Source organism: Pocillopora damicornis, chromosome 6, assembly GCF_964200805.1.
Source record: "Pocillopora damicornis chromosome 6, jaPocDami1.2, whole genome shotgun sequence".
NCBI lineage: Eukaryota > Metazoa > Cnidaria > Anthozoa > Scleractinia > Pocilloporidae > Pocillopora > Pocillopora damicornis.
The window spans coordinates 14,527,501-14,549,163 of record NC_142675.1 but is presented as its reverse complement, the minus strand read 5'-3'; the positions used below and the strand labels follow the sequence as shown (position 1 = coordinate 14,549,163).

The following is a 21,663-nucleotide window of genomic DNA, read 5'->3' as shown; positions in this document are numbered from 1 at the left end:
AGCACATGGCCGACTTGTTTGTGTGCATTATTTTTGTTTCATCGGTTATTTACTTGGCGAGAAAACAACACTAACTGTGGCTTTCAATTATTTCGTCAAAACCAGACGCATCATTAAGGACTGGATCAGGGTTTCTACTGAGCTTTTAAAAAAAAGCTCATTCTGTTTTTGTGTAAAGGAAACTCACTTTTTTTTCAACGGTCAGACTGATGCAAAGCTTAAGCTGCCTTTTCTTCGTCAATCCCCTATGCGCATTTCCTTAATGGTTTCACTCGGACGATGCCTCCATTTTTCAGATTAGGAAGGTCATGAGCGGTGCGACCATGTGCTTTTCTCGTCTTCTCTAAGGTGGATTTTTCCATTCATGAAGGTTCCGGAGATTCCACAGCTCTGGTAACGGCTCGGTTACGTTGGTAGAGTCACAATACGAGCACTTTTTATTGCCACTTTTACTGGGCATGTAAAAAAGGGCCAATAAGAATAGGAGAAAGTCGTTACAAAATTTGACAGTCATAAAATTAACCTTTCCATCACAGACGATGGGAAAGCCCATACATTTGGGCAAACTAAAGACGCTGGAGTAAAACGTCGACCAGCAGCTAAGGAGGTGATTCTCCTACGTCGTACGTAATTTAGAATACACAGACTCTCATTCGTTTTCTCAATTTTTCATTTTTCCTACCTCATGATACTAGCCGAGCGAATTAAAGTAAACCAAACTTTTATTTCACCTTTTCTCAAAGGGTATTTCCAATGTTGTTCTTTTCATATTTTCGTATATTCCATCGAACGACCTGGTCATATGCAATTACAATTACAAGGCTGATGTTGGCTGTTATCTCCCCCACTGATTAAAACATTTCTTTAGATGAATGCTCGCCATGTATGCCTGGCTAAATTTTATCTCTGTGCCCACAGTTCGTTTGGTGAGCCCCACCGATTTACCGTCATTTGGTCGTGTTGAAGTGTTTTATAATGGTATATGGGGAACCATTTGTGATGACTTATGGGGCTCACAGGACGCTGAAGTAGTTTGTCGCCAGCTTGGATACGATGGAGCTCTATCAGCACCTGGAGCCGCAGTGTTTGGACAAGGAACTGGTCAGATATGGCTGGATGACGTTAGATGTGTTGGAAATGAGAAATCGATAGCACAGTGCAGTCACAAAGGATGGGGAAAACAGAACTGTGGGCATAGTGAAGACGCTGGTGTGGTATGCCAACCCAAAGGTAAAGTAATGATACGAGTACTTTTTATTACCATCTTTAGCAAGCATTAAAATGGACTAATCAGAATTAGAGAAAGCTGTTTCATATTCGATAGTAATTAAATTAAATTTTCCATCTTGAGATCTTATTCACACTAACAGATAACAAGTGGTGCCATTCCCAGATTCTTTAAATCGTTTGACTGCAACCTTTAATGATAGCCCTAAATTGTATTCAGGGAGATTTTGGAAAATAACTTAACGGGGGCTGAGATGGAATACATCAAGAAGCTCTTTAAAAAACATTTAGATTAAGTCAGGTTTAAGCGCATATGGCTCGGAATGTGTTCATCACAGGGGTCAGTAATGAGCTATGATAAAATGTGTAAAGGGGGTAAGTTTCGAGGGAAACTGCGATGCTGCATCGGTGGGAAGTATAACAGGTAATTTAGTGTAAACAACTGAGTTGAAAACGATGGCCTTGTTTATTTTCGACAGAAATACTCAGAGGATTAATTTCGACGTAGACGAGGATTATTGAGTGCTAACAGTCCGGTGATTCTCCACCGCGTGACTTAAAGTAGCCGATAAAATCGCGCAAAAATTAATGGGTGGATTATGACCTTCAGCTCTCTGCTGTGCTCTGACAAACACCTAACACTCGACGTGTCAATCGTTGAAAAACTCGCCAAAACTCGATATGGCGGCTTACTTCTTGTCGATAATCGTTGATGTATAGCCCTTTGCAAGGCACTGCGTATAGCAACCTTGGATGTAACTCTTTGGGAAGGCGATGAGATATTGAAACCATTTCTCCATAGACAAAGAGCGAACTATTTTCCCAACTTTTCAATGGCTTTCTCGCTAAGACCGGTCCTCTCGATTTCGCGTGATAAAAGGTTTTTTACTTAGGAAAGCGCTTTGCAACAAATTATTAATAAGATGTTGCGTCATCAAATTGAGAACATTATCCACTTCTATCAGTCAATGTGTGGCATACTGTCGTCTCGTGGTATAAAGTTGCTAAACAATTTCATGTTAAGGCATAGCTGCATATGAAACACACAAAAACACCGACCTCTTGGTGTACTACATGAGTCAAGTCGATGATCGATATTTACGCGGCTCAGTTCCCAACGATTCCGCCTCTTCGTAAGATTTTCTTTGTAACAAATCAGAATCAAAGTCACCAGGGAGATAGAGCCGATCAGAAAAGAATGTAATCTCACAGAAGTGGTGACGCATCATCGCGGCTCCTATATCAAGGTTATCCCAATAGACTGGATGTACAGTTAGGTTTTCTTTATACTATGCTGCCACCTCGATTGCCTCGATCATTCCTCACTGATGTGAAGCCAGGGATTCTTATTCATTGATCTAAGACATAATTATCTATGACGAATCACTCTGATGCCGAGTAGAAGTCGATTACTTCGGCTATTAAGGTTGTTTAACAGGCCGTTAGGGCGTTTATTTAGGACAGACGGGTCCTTGTCTTCTTTTGTCGAGTAATCTGCTGCAGTTTTGCCATTTACGAATAATATAGAACCATTTGAGATAATAGTAGTGATCGTACTGGTTTAAGAAAGACAGAGAGAAAAATTCAATCGGAGTAGTCCATACCCTGAAAGTTTTAAAATTCGCTCAGTTTCACTCCTCCGAATTTACGATGGTCTGCAAGCGAATAGAGCATTTGCAAGGATGATTTAGAGCCAGGATTTAGTAAGACAACTCTGCTTAGGACAGGTTGTTGGAACATGTCTGCCGAATTGGCGTGATATGGCAGCCTCGAGTGAAGAAAGTGTTATCCTCTTGTAGATACAAGATGGTGGCTTCAACCTTAGCACTGCGAGTCGGTTTTCTTGAATCGCTCGACAACAGTAAGATGAAAAAGACGCAAACATTCAGGAAAAGATAAACAAGAGAAATCTGAGTCGAAGTATAAATATCGACCGTCGTCTTGATAAGCGGACAAACAGCTTTGCCCAATGCCATGCTTCCCGCCGAAGGGTAAATAATTCAGTTCAGTGAGCGTTTCGAGAACAAGACTCTCCAACATCTTTAAAAAAAAACACAGGTGGAACGGCGGCAGAATGTAAACGATACCATGGTAGACTTGCTGAGCTAGTTGCTACAAAGAAAGGCGAAAGCTATGCGACTGCCATGTCATGAATCAGGGCAAGAGTTTCTTTTGCACTGATGAAATCAGCATTACTTTGCTTACGAGGCTCGCGAGCTTCTAGAGAAGTTCATTTAGAATTGTCAGACATTGATATAGATATTGAAAGAGGACATGCAAATATTCGTTAAGGCATCCAGAACGTTTATTCTGGGGAACTCTAGCCAAAGCCAGGAATACTACTTTGTGTTTTCTTTTACGCCCTTGATTTATCTTTGATCCATGGAAATAATAGCAAGTGAAAACTTTTGTTTTCTAGATAAAGCATTTATAGCAAAGGATTGATACATTTTTTATAATTAGTTTCTTACTAAATAATTTTTATAAAAAATTAGTAATTTGTTTGTAGAATTTTAGAGATGAAAATTGTTGTTTTAGTTATTAACAAGACAGTTTTCTATTGTACATATTCAATTTTTAAGAGCTACCCTTAAAAGTTGATTGCCCTGATATAATATTCGTTAGGTTTAATTGGAAAAAAAAGATTATTGAAGATTATGAAAATCAAAAAAGTATTGTCATTATTCAGTTGAACTCTGCGCTTTATTGAGACGTTTGCCCATACCGGATTGGCGAAGCTACCGAGCTTTACCTAATTTCTAAGATAGTACATTTGGATTTGCTAATTTTAAGAAAAGACTTGTTCTAATGTGCTAACCCAAAGATAGAGTAACGATACAAGGACTTTTTAATTCCATTTTTGTGGAGAATGTGAAAAAAGAGCTAATCAGAATACGAGAAAGTCGTTACAAAATTTGACAGTCATGAAATTGACCTTTCCATCACAGACGATGGGAAGCCCACAACGTTGGTCATACTAAAGACACTGGAGTAATTTGTCAATTAGTAGCTAAGGAGGTGATTCTCCTACGTCGTACGTAATTTAGAATACACGAACTCTCTTTTTTTCTCTCAATTTTTCATTTTTCCTACCTCATGATGCTAGCAGAGCGAATTAAATTAAACCAAACTTTTATTTCACCTTTTCTCAAAGGATATTTCCAATGTTGTTCTTTTCATATTCCATCGAACGACCTGGTCATATGCAATTACAATTACAAAGCCGATGTTGGCTTTTGGCTCCCCCACTGATTAAAACATTTCTTTAGATGAATGCTCGCCATGTATGCTTGGCTAAAATTTATCTTTATGTCCACAGTTCGTTTGGTGAGCCCCACCAATTTACCGTTATCTGGTCGTGTTGAAGTGTTCTATAATGGTATATGGGGAACCATTTGTGATGACTTATGGAACCCACAAGCCGCTGAAGTAGTTTGTCGCCAGCTTGGATACGATGGAGCTTTATCGGCACGTGGAGCCGCAGCGTTTGGACAAGGAACTGGTCAGATATGGCTGGATGACGTTAGATGTGTTGGAAGTGAGAAATCCATAGCACAGTGCAGTCACAACGGGTGGGGAAATGAGAACTGTGGGCATAGTAAAGACGCTGGTGTTGTATGCCGACCCGGAGGTAAAGTAACGATACAAATACATTGTATTACCATCTTAAGCAAGCATTGAAATGGACTAATCAGAATTACAGAAAGCTGTTGCATATTCGACAATAATTCAGTTAAATTATCCATCTCGCGATCTTATTTCCACCAACAGTGGATAGCAAGTGGGGTGCCATCCCCTGAATTTTTAAATCGTTTGACTGCAACCTTTGATGATAGCCCTAAATTGTTTCTTTGAATGATTGATTTTGGAAATTAACTTTGTAAGAGCTGAGATGGTATACATCAAGAAGCTCTTTCAAACACATTTAGATCAAGTTTAAGCGCATATGGCTTGGAATGTGTTCATCACTGGGGTCAGTAATGTGCTATGGTAAAGTGTAGCTATGTATTGTCTCTAAAGGCCGAAGGCTTTTTGAGTTATATTTTTAATTAATGATTCCCTCTTTATCAAATGAGACAAACGGGAACGAGTTTTGAGTGATATAATTAAGCCCAGACTACCACCGTCATTTTGGATTTCCGCTTAGGTAGATTTTGATCACGCGCTAGGCAGCGTATAATCGAGAACAAGATAGAATTTCATTTCAGGCCTATTTATCAATTTTGTGGTGTACAACTTTCGCATTTTAGTACGCAATATTTATTTTGAATCTTCAAATTGTCTTGAAACTTAAAAGAAAATTGTTCTTTAAAAATTCACTGAAAATCGGTCGCCAAAATTATTTGTTTAGGTGTTATTTGATTTTCGTGTTAACCTGTAATTTCGTCAGTCGCCGGCACCTTTTGTTGCTTCACACAGAAAAAACCCACGATACAAAATGTAGTGATCGATTTTTTCCCCAATCTCACGCCATAACAGAAAAAGCTTTTGAACACTTGTAAACTCTGAGCGCTTCGGAGTAAATGACAATTTTAGTGAATCTTCGGATTGTTTTCAAGTTCAAGGATTGTAAATTACAGTTTTACGTAAAACGAAGGTTGTTCTCTTATTTCATTGTGAATCCTCGCAGGCCTGCCGGTCGCTGGCGCCACTTGTTGAAACTAAAACGAATAAATATAAACTCTTTTAAGATTATCATTGGCTTCTTTTTCACCCCATCACTATTGTTAGCAACAAAGGCCGCCATTTCGTTTGTTTACTGTTACACGACGTACCATTTCAGATGCAACCGCTGACCAACTGGTTTTCTTTGTTTTGCCGTGAGTTAATTTTGTTTTGCCGTGAGTAAAGTTTGTAGTGCCGTGACTTTTTGTTTTGCCGTGACAGTTGTGGGCCACCGCAGGAATTGTATTCCACCAATCAAATTCCATTTTGCCACATTGGACTTAAATATATCAAGTATCATTTTCTTGTAAACAACCAGCATTTTATCACGTGTTCCAACTGCATTGTCCGACCTTACCGGAAAAAATCCACATGGAACTAAAAACTAAAAGTTACTGATATTGAGTTTTCCATGCAATTCTCCCGCGTTTGACTTCTTCTACGATTTAAGGTCGCTTTAAGCCACTTGGACTCGGAGATCTCTCTGAAATATTATCCTTTTCCATTGTTCAATGTATCTTCGCTTGTTCGAGATCGCAATTTGTCTTTGGTTAGGGTAACTTTGAGGTAACTAAGTGTAGACGAATAATTTTGATTTTCTCTCTGTTAGAGGAACAGCAGTGAGCGTAGTCTCTTTCGCAACCGGTATTTGATTTCGTCACGCAACGCACTCTCTATCAAACGGGAAATAGAGGGCGTTGTGTAACGAGACCAAACAACGGCTGCGAAGGAAACAACAGTAAGCGTGGCACCGATGCAATTCATTTTAACTTAGAAGTATAGAGACAAAAGAGACAGTAGATCTCATAATATCTGTGTGAGTTCAGATAAATTAGGTTTTTTCTGTCTTTCTGCGATATCTTCGTTTTTTGAAAGATATGCTCTTTTCGGTAACAAAAATGGTAACATTAAGTACTCAAACTGTCCCATCTCAACCCACACAGCCGAAAAAATAACTCTTGCATGCTACGCATGCCTATGTTTGATATCGCTATTTCTGAACTTAACCAAAAGATTTGTTTTCTTCCGTCTAGAACAATAGAGATGAGAGGATAGAACTCTTGAGCTGGCATTTTTCGATAACCTTGTTTATTTTCGACAGAAATAATCGGAGGATTAATATCGACGTATGCGGGGATTATTGTGTGATAACAGTCTGTTTATTATCCACCACGTGACTTAGAATAGCCAATAAAATAGCGCAAAAATCAATGGGTGGGTTATGACCCTCTGCTGTGCTCTGACAAACACTTAACGCTCGACGTGTCAATCGTTCAAAATGCCAAAACTCTTCTTGGCATTGTGTAAAGCAACTTGGATGTAACTCTTGTTAGGGAAGGCGATGAGATATTGAAATCATTTCTCCATAGACAAAGAGCGAACTATTTTCCCAACTTTTAAATGGCTGTCTTGCTAAGACCGGTCCTCTCGATTTCGAGAGATAAAAGGTTCTTTACTTGAGAAAACGCCTTGCAACAAATTATTAATAAGATGTTGCACCATTAAATTTAGAACATTATCCACTGCTATCAATCAATGTGTGGCATACTGTCGTCTCGTGGTATAAAGTTGCTAAACAATTTCATGTTAAGGCATAGCTGCATATGAAACACACAAAAACACCGACCTCTTGGTGTACTACATGAATCAAGTCGATGATCGATATTTACGCGGCTCAGTTGCCAACGATTCCGCTTTTTTGTAAGATTTTCTTTGTAACAAATCAGAAACAAGGTCGCCAGGGAGATAGAGCCGATCAGAAAAGAATGTAATCTCACAGAAGTGGTGACGCATCATTGTGGCTTCTATATTAAGGTTATGTACAGTTAGATTTTGTTTATACTACGCCGCCGCCCCGATTGTGAAGATCATTCGTCACTGATATGAAGCCAGGGATTCTCATTCAATGATCTAAGACGTAATGATCTATGATGAATCACTCTAATGCCAAGTAGAAGTCGACTACTGCGGCTAATAAGGTTGTTTAACAGGCCGTCAGGGTGTTTATTTAGGACAGACAGGTCCTTGCGCTCTTGTGTCGAGTAATCTGCAGTTTATGAAAAATGTGGAACCATTTAAGATGGAAGTAGTGATCGTACTGGTTTTAGAAAGACAAGGAGGAAAAATTTAATTAGAGTAGTCCAAACCCCGAAAGTTTTAAAATTCGCTCGGTTTCACTCTTTTGCGTTTACGATGGTCTGCAAGCAAATAGTGCATTTGCAAGCAAAATTTAGAGCCAGGATTGAGCGAGACAACTCTGCTTAGGACAGGTTGTTGGAACTTGTTCGTCGAATTGAAGTAATGTAGCAGCCTCGAGTGAAGAAAGTGTCATCCTCTTGTAGATACAAGATGGTGGCTTCATCCTTAACACTGTGAGGCGGTTTTCTTGTATTGCTCGACAACAGTAAGATGAAAAAGACGCAAACATTCAGGAAAAGATGAACAGGAGAAATCTAAGTCGGAGTATAAATATCGACCGTCGTCTTGATAGGCGGACAAACAGCTTTGCCCATGCTTCCCGCCGAAGGGTAAATAATTCAGTTCAGTGAGCGTCTCGAGAACAAGACTTTTCAAAATCTTCTTTTCAAAATAACACAGGTGGAACGGCGGCGGAATGTAAACGATACCATGGTAGACTTGCTGAGCTAGTTGCTACAAAGAAGGGCGAAACCTATGCGACTACCATGTAGTCGCATAGGGCAGGGGCAAGAGTGTCTTTTGCACTGCTGAGATCAGCATTACTTTGATTAATAGGCATGCGAGCTTCTAGAGAAGTTCATTTAGAATTGTCGGACATCGATATGGATATTGAAAAAGGAAATGCAAATATTCGTTGAGGTATCAAGAACGCTATTTCTGAGGAACTCAAGCCACAGACAGGAATGCTACTTTGTGTTTTCTTTTTATGCCCTTGATTTATCTTTGATCCATGGAAATAATAGCAAATAAAAACTTTTGTTTTCTAGATAAAGCATTTATGCAAAGTATTGATAATTTATTATTATTAGTTTGTCACTAAATAATTTTTATTCTCAATTATTTTTTATTCTTATTATTATTCACTTTGATCCTGCGCTATATTCGAAAGTTTGCCCACATTGGATTGGCAAAGCTGCCTGGCTTTGATGGTACATTTGAATATGATAGTTCTTACTAGTTTACTAACATAACTACTGGTCAACTTTTATACTTACTCTACAGCTGTTCGTTTGGTGAATTCTTATTTATCACATGCTGGTCGTGTTGAAGTGCTATACAGTGGTACATGGGGAACAATTTGTGGCGACTATTGGGACTTACAGGACGCTAATGTAGTTTGTCACCAGCTTGGATACGATGGAGCTTTACGAGCAGTTCGTAACGCAGCATATGGACAAGGAACAGGCCCGATATGGTTGGATGACGTGCAATGTGTGGGAAATGAGACATCAATATCACACTGCAGTCACTTAGGATGGGGAGCTCACAACTGTCGTCACAATAAGGACGCTGGCGCAGTTTGCCGACCTGCAGGTAATGTGGTGATACACGCTCACAATGAAAAACTCAAAGCCAAGAGATATTCTATTTTTCTTAAACTCATTTTTAGCCGTTTTTACAAAGTGATTCGTATAACGCTACTTTCAGTGAATCAATGCTAACTAAAGTATAAGTAAAACCATCCATAACATACATAGATGTAAATCCCCGCTTACAAGCTATTCAGAACAATGTTTCTTTCAAAAATATTTTAAGGAGGTTCCTGTTATTTTGATACACATCATAATCCGTCGCTGACTTTAATAGACCTTTTTGAACTGTTTAAGCATCATTTCCAGCACAAAAACAGATCTTTTGACGACTCCTCACAATGTTAAACAAGCTTACTTATATTCTCACATTGACAACAGTTCGTTTGGTGAGCCCCACCAATTTACCGTTATCTGGTCGTGTTGAAGTGTTTTATAATGGTACATGGGGAACCATTTGTGATGACGTATGGGGCTTACAGGACGCTGAAGTAGTTTGTCGTCAGCTTGGATACGATGGAGCTTTATCAGCACCTAGAGCCGCAGCGTTTGGAAGAGGAACTGGTCCGATATGGCTGGATAACGTTGGATGTTTTGGAAATGAGAAATCCGTATTACAGTGCAGACACCAAGGATGGGGAGTTGAGAACTGTGGGCATAGTAAAGACGCTGGTGTGGTATGCCGACCCGGAGGTAAAGTAACGATACGAGTACTTTTTATTACCATTATTAGCAAGCATTAAAATGGACTAATCAGAATTATAGAAAGATGTTGCATATTCGACAGTAATTCAATTAAACTCTCCATCTCGCGATCTTATTCCCACTAACAGATAGCAAGTGGTGCCATTTCCTAATATTTTAAAGCGTACGACTGCAATCTTTAATGATAGCCCTAAATTGTATTCAGGATGATTGATTTTAGGAATAAACTATGCAAGAGCTGAGATGGTGTACATCAAGAAGCTCTTTAAAAAACATTTAAATTAAGTTTAAGCACACAGTCATCACTGGGCTCAGTAATGAGCTATGGTAAGGTGTAGCTGTGTAGTGTCTCTTAAGGCTGAAGGCTTTTTAATATCGCTATTAACCTGTCTCTACCATACGACTTGTTTTCTTCGGTCTAGAACAAAAGAGATGAGACGTTAAAACTCTTGAGCTGGCCCTTTTCAATGGCTTTGTTTTTCTTCGACAGAAATAATCGGAGGATAAATATCGACGTAGCGGGGGTTATTGTGTGATAAAAGTCCGGTGATTCTCCACCACGTGACTTAAAGTAGCCAATAAAATCGCGCAAAAGCCAATGGGTGGGTTATGACCCTCAGCCCTCTGCTGTGCTCTGACAAACACTGAAGATGCCGTGACTGTAAATATCGAGAATCGCTGGCCAGGCTAAAAAAATCAATAATTCTGATAATTTGCCTGGAAAAACCTTTTAGAGAGATATATTCCAAAAAATTATTTCAAAGTTTGTAAAATCAAATATGTCCGAGGAAATGGAGAAAAACGAACATTCGGGTTTTTTACCTAAATTCTCGATTCTCGATATGGGCTCTTAACGCTCGACGTGTCAATCGTTCAAAATGCCAAAACTCAGTATGGCCGCTTACTTCTTGGTGATAATTTTTTATGTATAGCCCTTTGCAAGGCACTGCGTAAAGCAAACTTGGATGTAACTCTTATCAGGGAAAGCGATGAGATATTGAAATCATTTCTCCGTAGACAAGGAGCGAACTATTTTCCCAACTTTTAAATAGCTGTCTGGCTAAGATCGGTCCTCTCGATTTCGCGAGATAAAAGGTTTTTTTAGTTAGGAAAACGCTTTGCGACAAATTATTAATTAGATGTTGCGTCATTAAATTTAGAACATTATCCACTGCTATCAATCAATGTGTGGCATACTGTCGTCTCGTGGTATAAAGTTGCTAAACAATTTCATGTTAAGGCATAGCTTCATATGAAACACAAAAACACCGACCTCTTGGTGTACTACATGAATCAAGTCGATGATCGATATTTACGCGGCTCAGTTGCCAACGATTCCGCTTCTTTGTAAGATTTTCTTTGTAACAAATCAGAATCAAAGTCCCCAGAGAGATAGAGCCGATCAGAAAAGAATGCAATCTCACAGAAGTGGTGACGCATCATTGTGGCTTCTATATTAAGGTTATCTCATCTATAGACTGGATGTACAGTTAGGTTTTGTTTATACTACGCCGCCGCCCCGATTGTGAAGATCATTCGTCACTGATATGAAGCCAGGGATTCTCATTCAATGATCTAAGACGTAATGATCTATGATGAATCACTCTAATGCCAAGTAGAAGTCGACTACTGCGGCTAATAAGGTTGTTTAACAGGCCGTCAGGGTGTTTATTTAGGACAGACAGGTCCTTGCGCTCTTGTGTCGAGTAATCTGCAGTTTATGAAAAATGTGGAACCATTTAAGATGGAAGTAGTGATCGTACTGGTTTTAGAAAGACAGGGAGGAAAAATTCAATTGGAGTATTTTAAAATTCGCTTTTTTTCTCTCCTCCGCATTTACGATGGTCTGCAAGCGAATAGCACATTTGCAAGCATGATTTAGAGCCAGGATTGAGCGAGACAACTCTGCTTAGGACAGGTTGTTGGAACTTGTTCGTCGAATTGAAGTAATATGGCAGCCTCGAGTGAAGAAAAGGTTATCCTCTTGTAGATACAAGATGGTGGCTTCATCCTTGGCACTGTGAGTCGGTTTTCTTGTATCGCTCAACAACAGCAAGAATAAAAGGATGCAAACATTCAGGATAACCAGGAGAAATCTGAGTCGAAGTATAAATATCGACTGCCGTCTTGCTAGGCGGACAAACAGCTTTGCCGAATGCCTTGCTTCCCGCCGAAGGGTGAATAATTGCCGTGTACGTTTCGAGAGAAAGACTCTTCAATATCCTTTTTTAAAAACACAGGTGGAACGGCGGTAAAATGTAAATGATACCTTGGTAGACTTGCTGAGCTAGTTGCTACAAAGAAGGGCGAAACTTATGCGACCATCATGTCATGGTTCAGGGCAAGAGTGTCTTTTGCACTGCTGAGATCAGCATTACTTTGCTTACGAGGCTCTCGAGCTTCTAGAGAAGTTCATTTAGAATTGTCGGACATTGATATGGATATTGAAAAAGGAAATGCAAATATTCGTTGAGGCATTGAGAACGTTTTTTCTGGGGATGATTAGTTTGTTACCAAATAAATTTTTATACAAAAAGTATTTACTGGTTTGTAGAATTTTAGAAATGAAAATTGTTATTTTTAGTTATTAACAAGACAGTTTTCTACTGTACATATTCAATTTTCAAGAACTTCCCTCAAAAGTTGATTTTCCTGATATAATATTTTTTAGTTTAAGTTGAAAAATAAAGATTATTGAAGATTATTAAAATTAAAAAAAAAAAAAAAAGTTTTATTATCACTATTAAGTAAACCATACGCTTTATTGAGACGTTTTCCCATACTGGATTTGCAAAGCTGCCTGGCTTGACCTAATTTCTAAGACAGTACATTTGCATATGCTAGTTCTTACTAGCTTACTAATATAACTAATGGTCAACTTTTATGTCTACTTTACAGCTGTTCGTTTGATGAATTCTTATTCATCACATGCTGGTCGTGTTGAAGTGCTATACAGTGGTACATGGGGAACAATTTGTGGCGACTATTGGGACTTACAGGACGCTAATGTAGTTTGTCACCAGCTTGGATACGATGGAGCTTTACGAGCAGTTCGTAACGCAGCATATGGACAAGGAACAGGCCCGATATGGTTGGATGACGTGCAATGTGTGGGAAATGAGACATCAATATCACACTGCAGTCACTTAGGATGGGGAGCTCACAACTGTCGTCACAATAAGGACGCTGGCGCAGTTTGCCGACCTGCAGGTAATGTGGTGATACACGCTCACAATGAAAAACTCAAAGCCAAGAGATATTCTATTTTTCTTAAACTCATTTTTAGCCGTTTTTACAAAGTGATTCGTATAACGCTACTTTCAGTGAATCAATGCTAACTAAAGTATAAGTAAAACCATCCATAACATACATAGATGTAAATCCCCGCTTACAAGCTATTCAGAACAATGTTTCTTTCAAAAATATTTTAAGGAGGTTCCTGTTATTTTGATACACATCATAATCCGTCGCTGACTTTAATAGACCTTTTTGAACTGTTTAAGCATCATTTCCAGCACAAAAACAGATCTTTTGACGACTCCTCACAATGTTAAACAAGCTTACTTATATTCTCACATTGACAACAGTTCGTTTGGTGAGCCCCACCAATTTACCGTTATCTGGTCGTGTTGAAGTGTTTTATAATGGTACATGGGGAACCATTTGTGATGACTTATGGGGCTTACAGGACGCTGAAGTAGTTTGTCGCCAGCTTGGATACGAGGGAGCTTTATCAGCACCTAGAGCCGCAGCGTTTGGAAGAGGAACTGGTCCGATATGGCTGGATAACGTTGGATGTTTTGGAAATGAGAAATCCATATCACGGTGCAGACACCAAGGATGGGGAGTTGAGAACTGTGGGCATAGTAAAGACGCTGGTGTGGTATGCCGACCCGGAGGTAAAGTAACGATACGAGTACTTTTTATTACCATTTTTAGCAAGCATTAAAATGGACTAATCAGAATTATAGAAAGATGTTGCATATTCGACAGTAATTCAATTAAACTCTCCATCTCGCGATCTTATTCCCACTAACAGATAGCAAGTGGTGCCATTTCCTAATATTTTAAAGCGTACGACTGCAATCTTTAATGATAGCCCTAAATTGTATTCAGGATGATTGATTTTAGGAATAAACTATGCAAGAGCTGAGATGGTGTACATCAAGAAGCTCTTTAAAAAACATTTAAATTAAGTTTAAGCGCACAGTCATCACTGGGCTCAGTAATGAGCTATGGTAAGGTGTAGCTATGTAGTGTCTCTAAAGGCTGAAGGCTTCAATATCGCTATTAACCTGACTCTACCATACGACTTGTTTTCTTTCTTCTGTCTAGAAAAATAGAGATGAGACGTTAAAACTCTTTACCTGGTCTTTTTCGATGGCTTTGTTTCTTTTCGACAGAAATAATCGGAGGATTAATTTCGACGTAGATGGGGGTTATTGTGTGATAACAGTCCGGTGATTCTCCACCACGTGACTTAAAGTGACCATTAAAATCGCGCAAAAATTAATGGGTGGGTTAGGACCCTCAGCCCTCTGCTGTGCTCTGACAAACACTTAACGCTCGACGTGCCAATCGTTCAAAATGCCAAAACTCGGTATGGTGGCTTACTACTGAAGTAGACCATACCCTAAAAGTCTATAAGTTCGCTCGGTTTGAGTCCTTCGCATTTACGATGATCCACAAGCGAATAGAGCATTTGCAAGGACGATTTAGAGCCAGGATTGAGTGAGACAACTCTGCTTAGGACAGGTTGTTGGAACGAGTTCTTTGAATGAATGGGCGAAATATGGAAGCCTCGAGTGAAGAAAGTGTTATCCTCTTGTAGATACAAGATGGTGGCTTCAACCTCGCACTGCGAGTCGGTTTTTTCTTGTATCGCTCAACAACAGTAAGAATAAAAAGACGCAAACATTCAGGAAAAGATAAACAAGAGAAATCTGAGTCGAAGTATAAATATCGACTGTCGTCTTGATAGGCGGACAAACAGCTTTGTCAAATGCCATACTTCCCGCCGAAGGGTGAATAATTTCTGTGAGCGTTTCGAGAAAAAGACTCTTCAATATATCTTTTAAAAAAAACACAGGTGGAACGGCGGTGGAATATAAATGATACTACAGTAGACCTGCTGAGCTAGTTGCTACAAAGAAGGGCGGAAGCTATGCGACTATTACGTCATGGATCAGTTTTTTCTTTCCATGCCCTTGATTTATCTTTGATCCATAAAAATAAAGCAAATGAAAACTTTTAGATAAATCATTTATAGCAGAGAATTGATACATTTTTTATCATTAGTTTGTTACTTAATGATTTTTATGAATATTACTTATTGTTTGTAGAATTTTAGAAATGAAAATTGTTATTTTAGTTATTAACAAGACAGTTTTCTATCGTACACATTCAATTTTTAAGAACTTCCATTTAGAAGTTGATTTTCCTGATACGATATTTTTAGTTTTAATTGATAAATAAAGATAAGTGAAGATTATTAAAATTAAAAAAGTTATTATTATTATTTTTATTATTCACTTTAACCCTGCGTTTGATTGGGACGTTAGCCCACACCGGATTGGCATAGCTACCTGGCTTTACCCAATTTCTGAGATAAGTACATTTGAATATGCTAGTTCTTACTAGTTTACTAATAACTACTGGTCAACTTTTATGTCTACTTTACAGCTGTTCGTCTAGTGAATTCTTATTTATCACATGCTGGTCGTGTTGAAGTGCTATACAGTGGTACATGGGGAACAATTTGTGGCGACTATTGGGACTTACAGGACGCTAATGTAGTTTGTCACCAGCTTGGATACGATGGAGCTTTACGAGCAGTTCGTGACGCAGCATTTGGACAAGGAACAGGCCAAATATGGTTGAATGACGTGCAATGTGTGGGAAATGAGACATCAATATCACACTGCAGTCACTTAGGATTGGGAGTTCACAACTGTCGTCACTATCAGGACGCTGGCGCAGTTTGCCGACCTGCAGGTAATGTGGCGATACGCGCTCACAACGAACAACTCAAAGCCAACAGATATTTTTTCCTTAATCTCATTTTTAGCCGTTTTTACAAAGTGATTCGTATAACGCTACTTTCAGTGAATCAATGCTAACTAAAGTATAAGTAAAACCATCCATAACATACATAGATGTAAATCCCCGCTTACAAGCTATTCAGAACAATATTTCTTTCAAAAATGTTTCAAGGAGGTTCCTGTTATTTTGATACACATCATAATCCGTCGCTGACTTTAATAGACCTTTATGAACTGTTTAAGCATCATTTCCGGCACAAAAATAGATCTTATGACGAGCCCTCACAATGTTAAACAAGCTTTCTTATATTCTCACATTGACAACAGTTCGCTTGGTGAGCTCCACCAATTCGTTATCGTCTGGTCGTGTTGAAGTGTTTTATAATGGTACATGGGGAACCATTTGCGACGACTTGTGGGACTTAAAAGACGCTGATGTTGTTTGTCGCCAGCTTGGATACAATGGAGCTTCATCAGCACCTGTTGATGCAGTATTTGGACAAGGAACTGGTCCGATACGGTTGGATGACGTTCATTGTGAGGGAAATGAGACATCGATAACGCAGTGCAGCCATAGAGGATGGGGAGTTCATAACTGTGGGCGTGGTAAAAATGCCGGCGTAGTGTGCCGCCAACTAAAAGGTCAGTTAGATTATGATCTTGCAAACAATTATTTTCCAATCATTTATTCCGATTCAATTCGCTTCTTGAAAGCTTGGCAACAAAGAATTTAAGGCGTTCCATGGAAGCACGAATTCAAACCCCGCCAAAGTCTGACTAGTTCAGACTTAATCATCTCTCTTTCAACTGCAGTTCACCTGTGATGATCATTTTGTTACCTGTGATCATCCGATGGTTGAGGTAAAACCTATCTATCAAGTATCCTATTTTTGATAGAACTCTTTCATTCTGCGGTCACATAGGGTCCTTTAACGTTCCAAAGTAAAAAACATACCTAGTTAAATTGCTTTATTGTCTCTATGTACAATTTTATGGTACTTGTTCTAAAAAACAACAATAGCAGCAAACAAAAGAGCGGAACATTGGAGTAACCAGCCGCTACAGGGCTCGCTGTCTAAAATATAGCCTGTAACTTTTTAATAGCTTACATTTTGCTTCAAAGTACTTGGCAAAACTCCGACCAACTTAGAACCAATCAGAACGCTTAGGTTAACCTCAGGACTACCTTAGCCAACAAGCACACATGGAATAGTTACTCAGTAAATTTCATTAAATCCAGAGCGTTGGAATATTTTCAGCAAAACTCTTCAACTTCCAACGCGTCGCAATGCATTTCCGTATAGGCTGAATCGGAATATGAGCTGATAAGCACGGTTGCGTGAACCAGTCAGAACAATAAAAGTGCAACACTCAGAGTTGAAAATTTCAATATAATAAATATGGGTTATTTGCACTTTGATAGAAGTCTTGAAAATGCGGCTTCGGGCTGAATCTTCAAGTCCAAAGTTATTTTGTATACGGACCTACGAGAAACTAAATTTTTCGAAGAGGAATATTTGAATTCTATTTTGGTCACCTTAACAGCCCGGCATATGATGTACTTCCATCATAAATTTCATTGTCATTTTCATGTAAACGAACTATAAGGCTATGAAACTAGAAATGAAAAAAAAAACAAAAACAAAAAAAAAAAAAACGACATGTTACCCAGTTTCAAGTTCGCTTTTTATTGTCAGACTTCGATAAGTTCACACTCCAGTAGATAACTCGGCATAATTTAGCAAGGATACATGAGTCGTAATACATATGATAAAAGCTGAAAATTCCAGTCTACGAATCATTCTGAAATATCGCAAGAAAAACGGTAGATATTTTTCAGAATAGTAGTCACGAAATGTAGAGACTGTAATAAGTTTCTTGAGAGCAACGTAAAAATTATTTTTCTCTATGTACGCATTAACCACAGTCCGTTTGGTGAGTCCCGACAATTCACCGTCGTTTGGACGTGTTGAAGTCCAGTTTCATGGAACATGGGGAACAATTTGTGAGAATTACTGGGACCTAAGAGATGCTGATGTGGTTTGTCGCCAACTTGGATACGATGGAGCCTTATCAGCCCTTAGAGATGCAGCATTTGGACAAGGAACAGGCCCGATATGGCTGAATAGGGTGCAGTGTAGAGGATATGAGAGATCAGTCTCACAATGCACGCACGCAGGATGGGGAGGCCATAACTGTGGGCATCACAATGATGTTAGTGTGGTGTGCCACCAGATTAAAGGTAAATTCAATGATGAACGCGCTATTATCTTAATGATCTTATTTCTTTCTACTCCATGGTAAGGATACTGAAAATGTTCAAGAAATAATTTCGTTGAGAAAAGTTAAAAATGCAGCAATTTTTCCACTTAAATGTTATTAACATCTACATAATTTAAAAATTCTACGCCTCACCATCCCTCGTAATGCTACGTAACGCGTAGGGACTTTCATCTACATTTGGGTGAGCCGTTATGTATAGGGTTGGCAGCAAATATTGTCATTTTCTTTTGTTTACTACTTTATCTACACACGCATATGTAGATAAAAAGTCAGGCATTGGGTTTTAAGAGGGAGCAAAATGATAGATATTTTCTCGGAGAAGGTCAGGATTACGAAAGGTTGTAAAGATGATTTCTTTTTTGTGCACTCTTTTTGATGTCGAGAATTTATGTGGTATCAGACCATGTGTCTCAAATTAATCTTTTTAATGACTAAGGAGACGACCAGGACCAGGATTTGACACCTGTTAGTCTTCGTCCCTTTCATTTCTTTTATTTTTTCTTCTTCTGTTTAATTTTCTCAATTCTTCTGTTTCAATCGTTATAGCATCTATTCTTTGATGAACTTGCACACATGACCGACGCAGTGTTTATTTAGGGATATATTATGATGTTGGTGTTAACTAGCAAGAAACTAAGAACATCGTCATAGTACGCAAAGGAATGGACTCCTCATCTAAATTTATTAATATACATGTAGTTTTTTAGTTCTTAATATCTGGCATGGGCAGAATCAGCAGGTTCTAGGTCTCGTCTTTTATCAGTTTAGTAGATTTGATTAAAGAAAAATAACTTTAAAAATGCAAGTACAATCAGGACAGATTCAATTTTATTCTTCAATACTTGCTTGCACAGTTTTCTTAAAGGCAAGAGAAGGTAATCATTTTCACGTCCATAAGGCTTTTGATTTTGAGGTTCACCATTTTTGTTCCCAGATGCACCATCAGCCACCCAGGCAAGCACAGTCATCAAATTGGAGTTAGGAGAAGATAGGTCTATTGGTTGCCCTGTGGACATTGGAAACCCCCCAGCTGTTATCACGTGGTACAAAGGGAATGATACCAGCGGCAGAAAAATGACTAACTGCTCAACTCTTGAGGTTCAGAATTTTGCTTCAAGTGACGAAGGATGGTATACCTGTTTTGCGAAAAATGAATTGGGAAATGCAACCGTCCGGTTTTTATTTGTTGTTGGTAAGTTAAAGTAAAATTACTGATAAATATAAACCACTATCGAATCTGGGGCCGACGTAAGTCAGCAACATTGTCAGCAAAGTCGTTGGCAAAATACAAGGTTTAAGCAAATTCTAGTGGTATTTATTTTTTTTATTGACATGTTAGAGTTCTCTTTCCTCCGACATACTATTTAGCAGAAGGAAACAGAACAAAGGAATTTTTTTAACCCTGTAAGAGGGACTGATGCGTATTAATCTGAAGAACTTTTGAAAAAGCTAGAATGCTATACGCTTATTAATTTACAAGGGAAGAAAATTTACGCACATACAAGCATAAATCCATAATTGCACTAAACATTAGTCACATTGTTTCAAACTTGACATTAAACAGTCCACGACCATCGATTTCTTGGAAACAAGTTGACTTAATTTTGCCTTTGATTCTTGTGCTCCTCAGCTTAACATTTGAAGATAAATGCTGTTTTTGGATTTCACAGACAATTTTGCATCACCATTGTTCTTACACTTTTGTGTGGCTTTCAATGATTACACTAGTCCTAGAACATTATCACGTAATGCAGGACCACCTTTAAAACTGCTTCTGTGATTGGAGCTTCCCGCTGAAATGACGCATTTATCATCAATTGGTTCGTAACAATAATAGATCAATTAATTAATTAAAAAATGTCTCGTTTTCAACGTCATTTTTCTCCAGTTAAACCAGCATCAAGTACAGTTACTACATCATCCCAAACAACTCCCAAAGGTGATTGTTTTTCTTTGTTATACTGAGAAAATTGGCGATCGTATTTCGATGTTATGAACTGAAGCAAGTACAACATGATAGGCGGTCGGGGGCTACTCTGTTAGACTGTAGACCTCGTGCAAATTATATCAGAGGTTTGGTATCTTAGTTGAGGCAATCGTTTGCAAAGTTTTATGCCAGTAACAGCTTCGTGTCAAAATTACAAACCTTTTTTACTTTATTTTACCTTTCCTTATTGTCGACTTTGCTTCCTCTCTTTGATCTCTAGTTTGACAGGAGATAGTTCATAAAACACGTTGCATTGTTTTTTTGCCTTTTACCTTCACGGGACTCCAAGAAAACCATAATTACCAAAGTAGGAAGTATTCGCTTTATTTGCATCAGAAACTTATTCGAAATTTGGTTTGATGGAGACTTTTCGTTTTCTGATATTCGATGTCTTCAAATAAAAATCGATCAATCTATTTTTTATATTCAGAATTTTGTATCGGGGTATCCTACTTTAGCATCCGTTCAGGATTTAGTCGCACTCCTACTTGAGCATGTGAAAAGTTTCCAAATCAAATCCTACAAAATCACGATAAAAGGGAATCGTTTTCATCTTAATAAATCCTCGTATTAAAGAGTACAAGTGAAAGGCCTCGTATTAAACATAACAAGTGAAAGGTCAAATCTTCTCTCGAGCCTATTAACACACTCTGTTTGAACGACTTTTCACCGGGATTATTTGAAAACTTTTTATATGCCCGCAGCTTAAACCATTTCTAAGTTGTAGCACTGCGTAAAGGGCATTCATTCTTTCAGTAATTCTAATAGAATGCGGCTATTTTTAAGTTTCAGAACGCTCAGAAGTTTTCCTGACGGCAACAGTACAGGAGAGCTGTGACAGACGTTTAGAAGTTGCTGCAGAATTTCCAGATGTGGTGCGATAATCTGCTTGATCAATATCATCATATTTACGGGATACTAATTAACAATTCATCTCATGATAAACCTAGACTTTCACTCTACAAAACGAGCACTGTGATTGATTGATTCTTGGTCACGGGACCGGGAGTCTTAGCGTAGTTGTTGCCTGCGCACCGAATATAACAGCCTATGACTGTTTAAGAGAAAGTCTAAGTGTATAACAAAGCACTTAATGTATGGTCCCTCAGGAAACTCGACTTCGTCTCGGGAAACACCAGGACTCTCGGCAAAACAAAACTGACTGTTTCCCGAGGGACCATACATTAACTGTATTCTGTTGACCACTGAGAATTGCTTGTTAACCTATTTAATCGTGATATGAAGT

The 21,663-nt window shown here is 38.6% G+C and overlaps 3 protein-coding genes across 3 annotated transcripts in view; all 3 read left to right on the top strand.

The window, feature by feature from the left end:
- Nucleotides 1-881: 881 nt before the first annotated feature.
- On the top strand, nt 882-16,225 carry LOC149044117 (scavenger receptor cysteine-rich domain-containing protein DMBT1-like). The gene is made up of 7 exons (XM_089210840.1): nt 882-1,230; nt 4,547-4,858; nt 9,094-9,405; nt 9,783-10,094; nt 13,005-13,316; nt 13,694-14,005; nt 15,789-16,225. The coding sequence occupies exons 1-7, from the start codon at nt 882-884 to the stop codon at nt 16,223-16,225; spliced, it is 2,346 nt and encodes a 781-aa protein (XP_089066966.1).
- Nucleotides 16,226-16,434: 209 nt separating this feature from the next.
- On the top strand, nt 16,435-20,516 carry LOC149044116 (scavenger receptor cysteine-rich domain-containing group B protein-like). Its single transcript, XM_089210839.1, has 4 exons — nt 16,435-16,789; nt 18,075-18,389; nt 19,365-19,622; nt 20,319-20,516. The coding sequence occupies exons 1-4, from the start codon at nt 16,435-16,437 to the stop codon at nt 20,393-20,395; spliced, it is 1,005 nt and encodes a 334-aa protein (XP_089066965.1). The 3' UTR covers nt 20,396-20,516.
- A 693-nt stretch (nt 20,517-21,209) lies between these two features.
- The window catches only part of LOC113677713 (tyrosine kinase receptor Cad96Ca), a 13,525-nt gene continuing 13,071 nt past the window's right edge, over nt 21,210-21,663 (top strand). The window contains exon 1 of the mRNA XM_089208694.1: nt 21,210-21,292. The gene's annotated coding sequence lies outside the window, so the exon portion shown is untranslated. The remainder of the gene's footprint in view (nt 21,293-21,663) is intronic.

Excerpts from the sequence above, each read along its gene's own strand:
- LOC149044117 (XM_089210840.1), top strand. The coding sequence starts at position 882 with ATGTATGCCTGGCTAAATTTTATCTCTGTGCCCACAGTTCGTTTGGTG. Across the intron at positions 4,859-9,093 it reads TGTTGTATGCCGACCCGGAG|CTGTTCGTTTGGTGAATTCT; the intron begins GTAAAGTAACGA and ends CTTACTCTACAG. Across the intron at positions 9,406-9,782 it reads CGCAGTTTGCCGACCTGCAG|TTCGTTTGGTGAGCCCCACC; the intron begins GTAATGTGGTGA and ends CATTGACAACAG.
- LOC149044116 (XM_089210839.1), top strand. The coding sequence starts at position 16,435 with ATGTTAAACAAGCTTTCTTATATTCTCACATTGACAACAGTTCGCTTG. Across the intron at positions 16,790-18,074 it reads AGTGTGCCGCCAACTAAAAG|TCCGTTTGGTGAGTCCCGAC; the intron begins GTCAGTTAGATT and ends CATTAACCACAG. Across the intron at positions 19,623-20,318 it reads CCGGTTTTTATTTGTTGTTG|TTAAACCAGCATCAAGTACA; the intron begins GTAAGTTAAAGT and ends ATTTTTCTCCAG.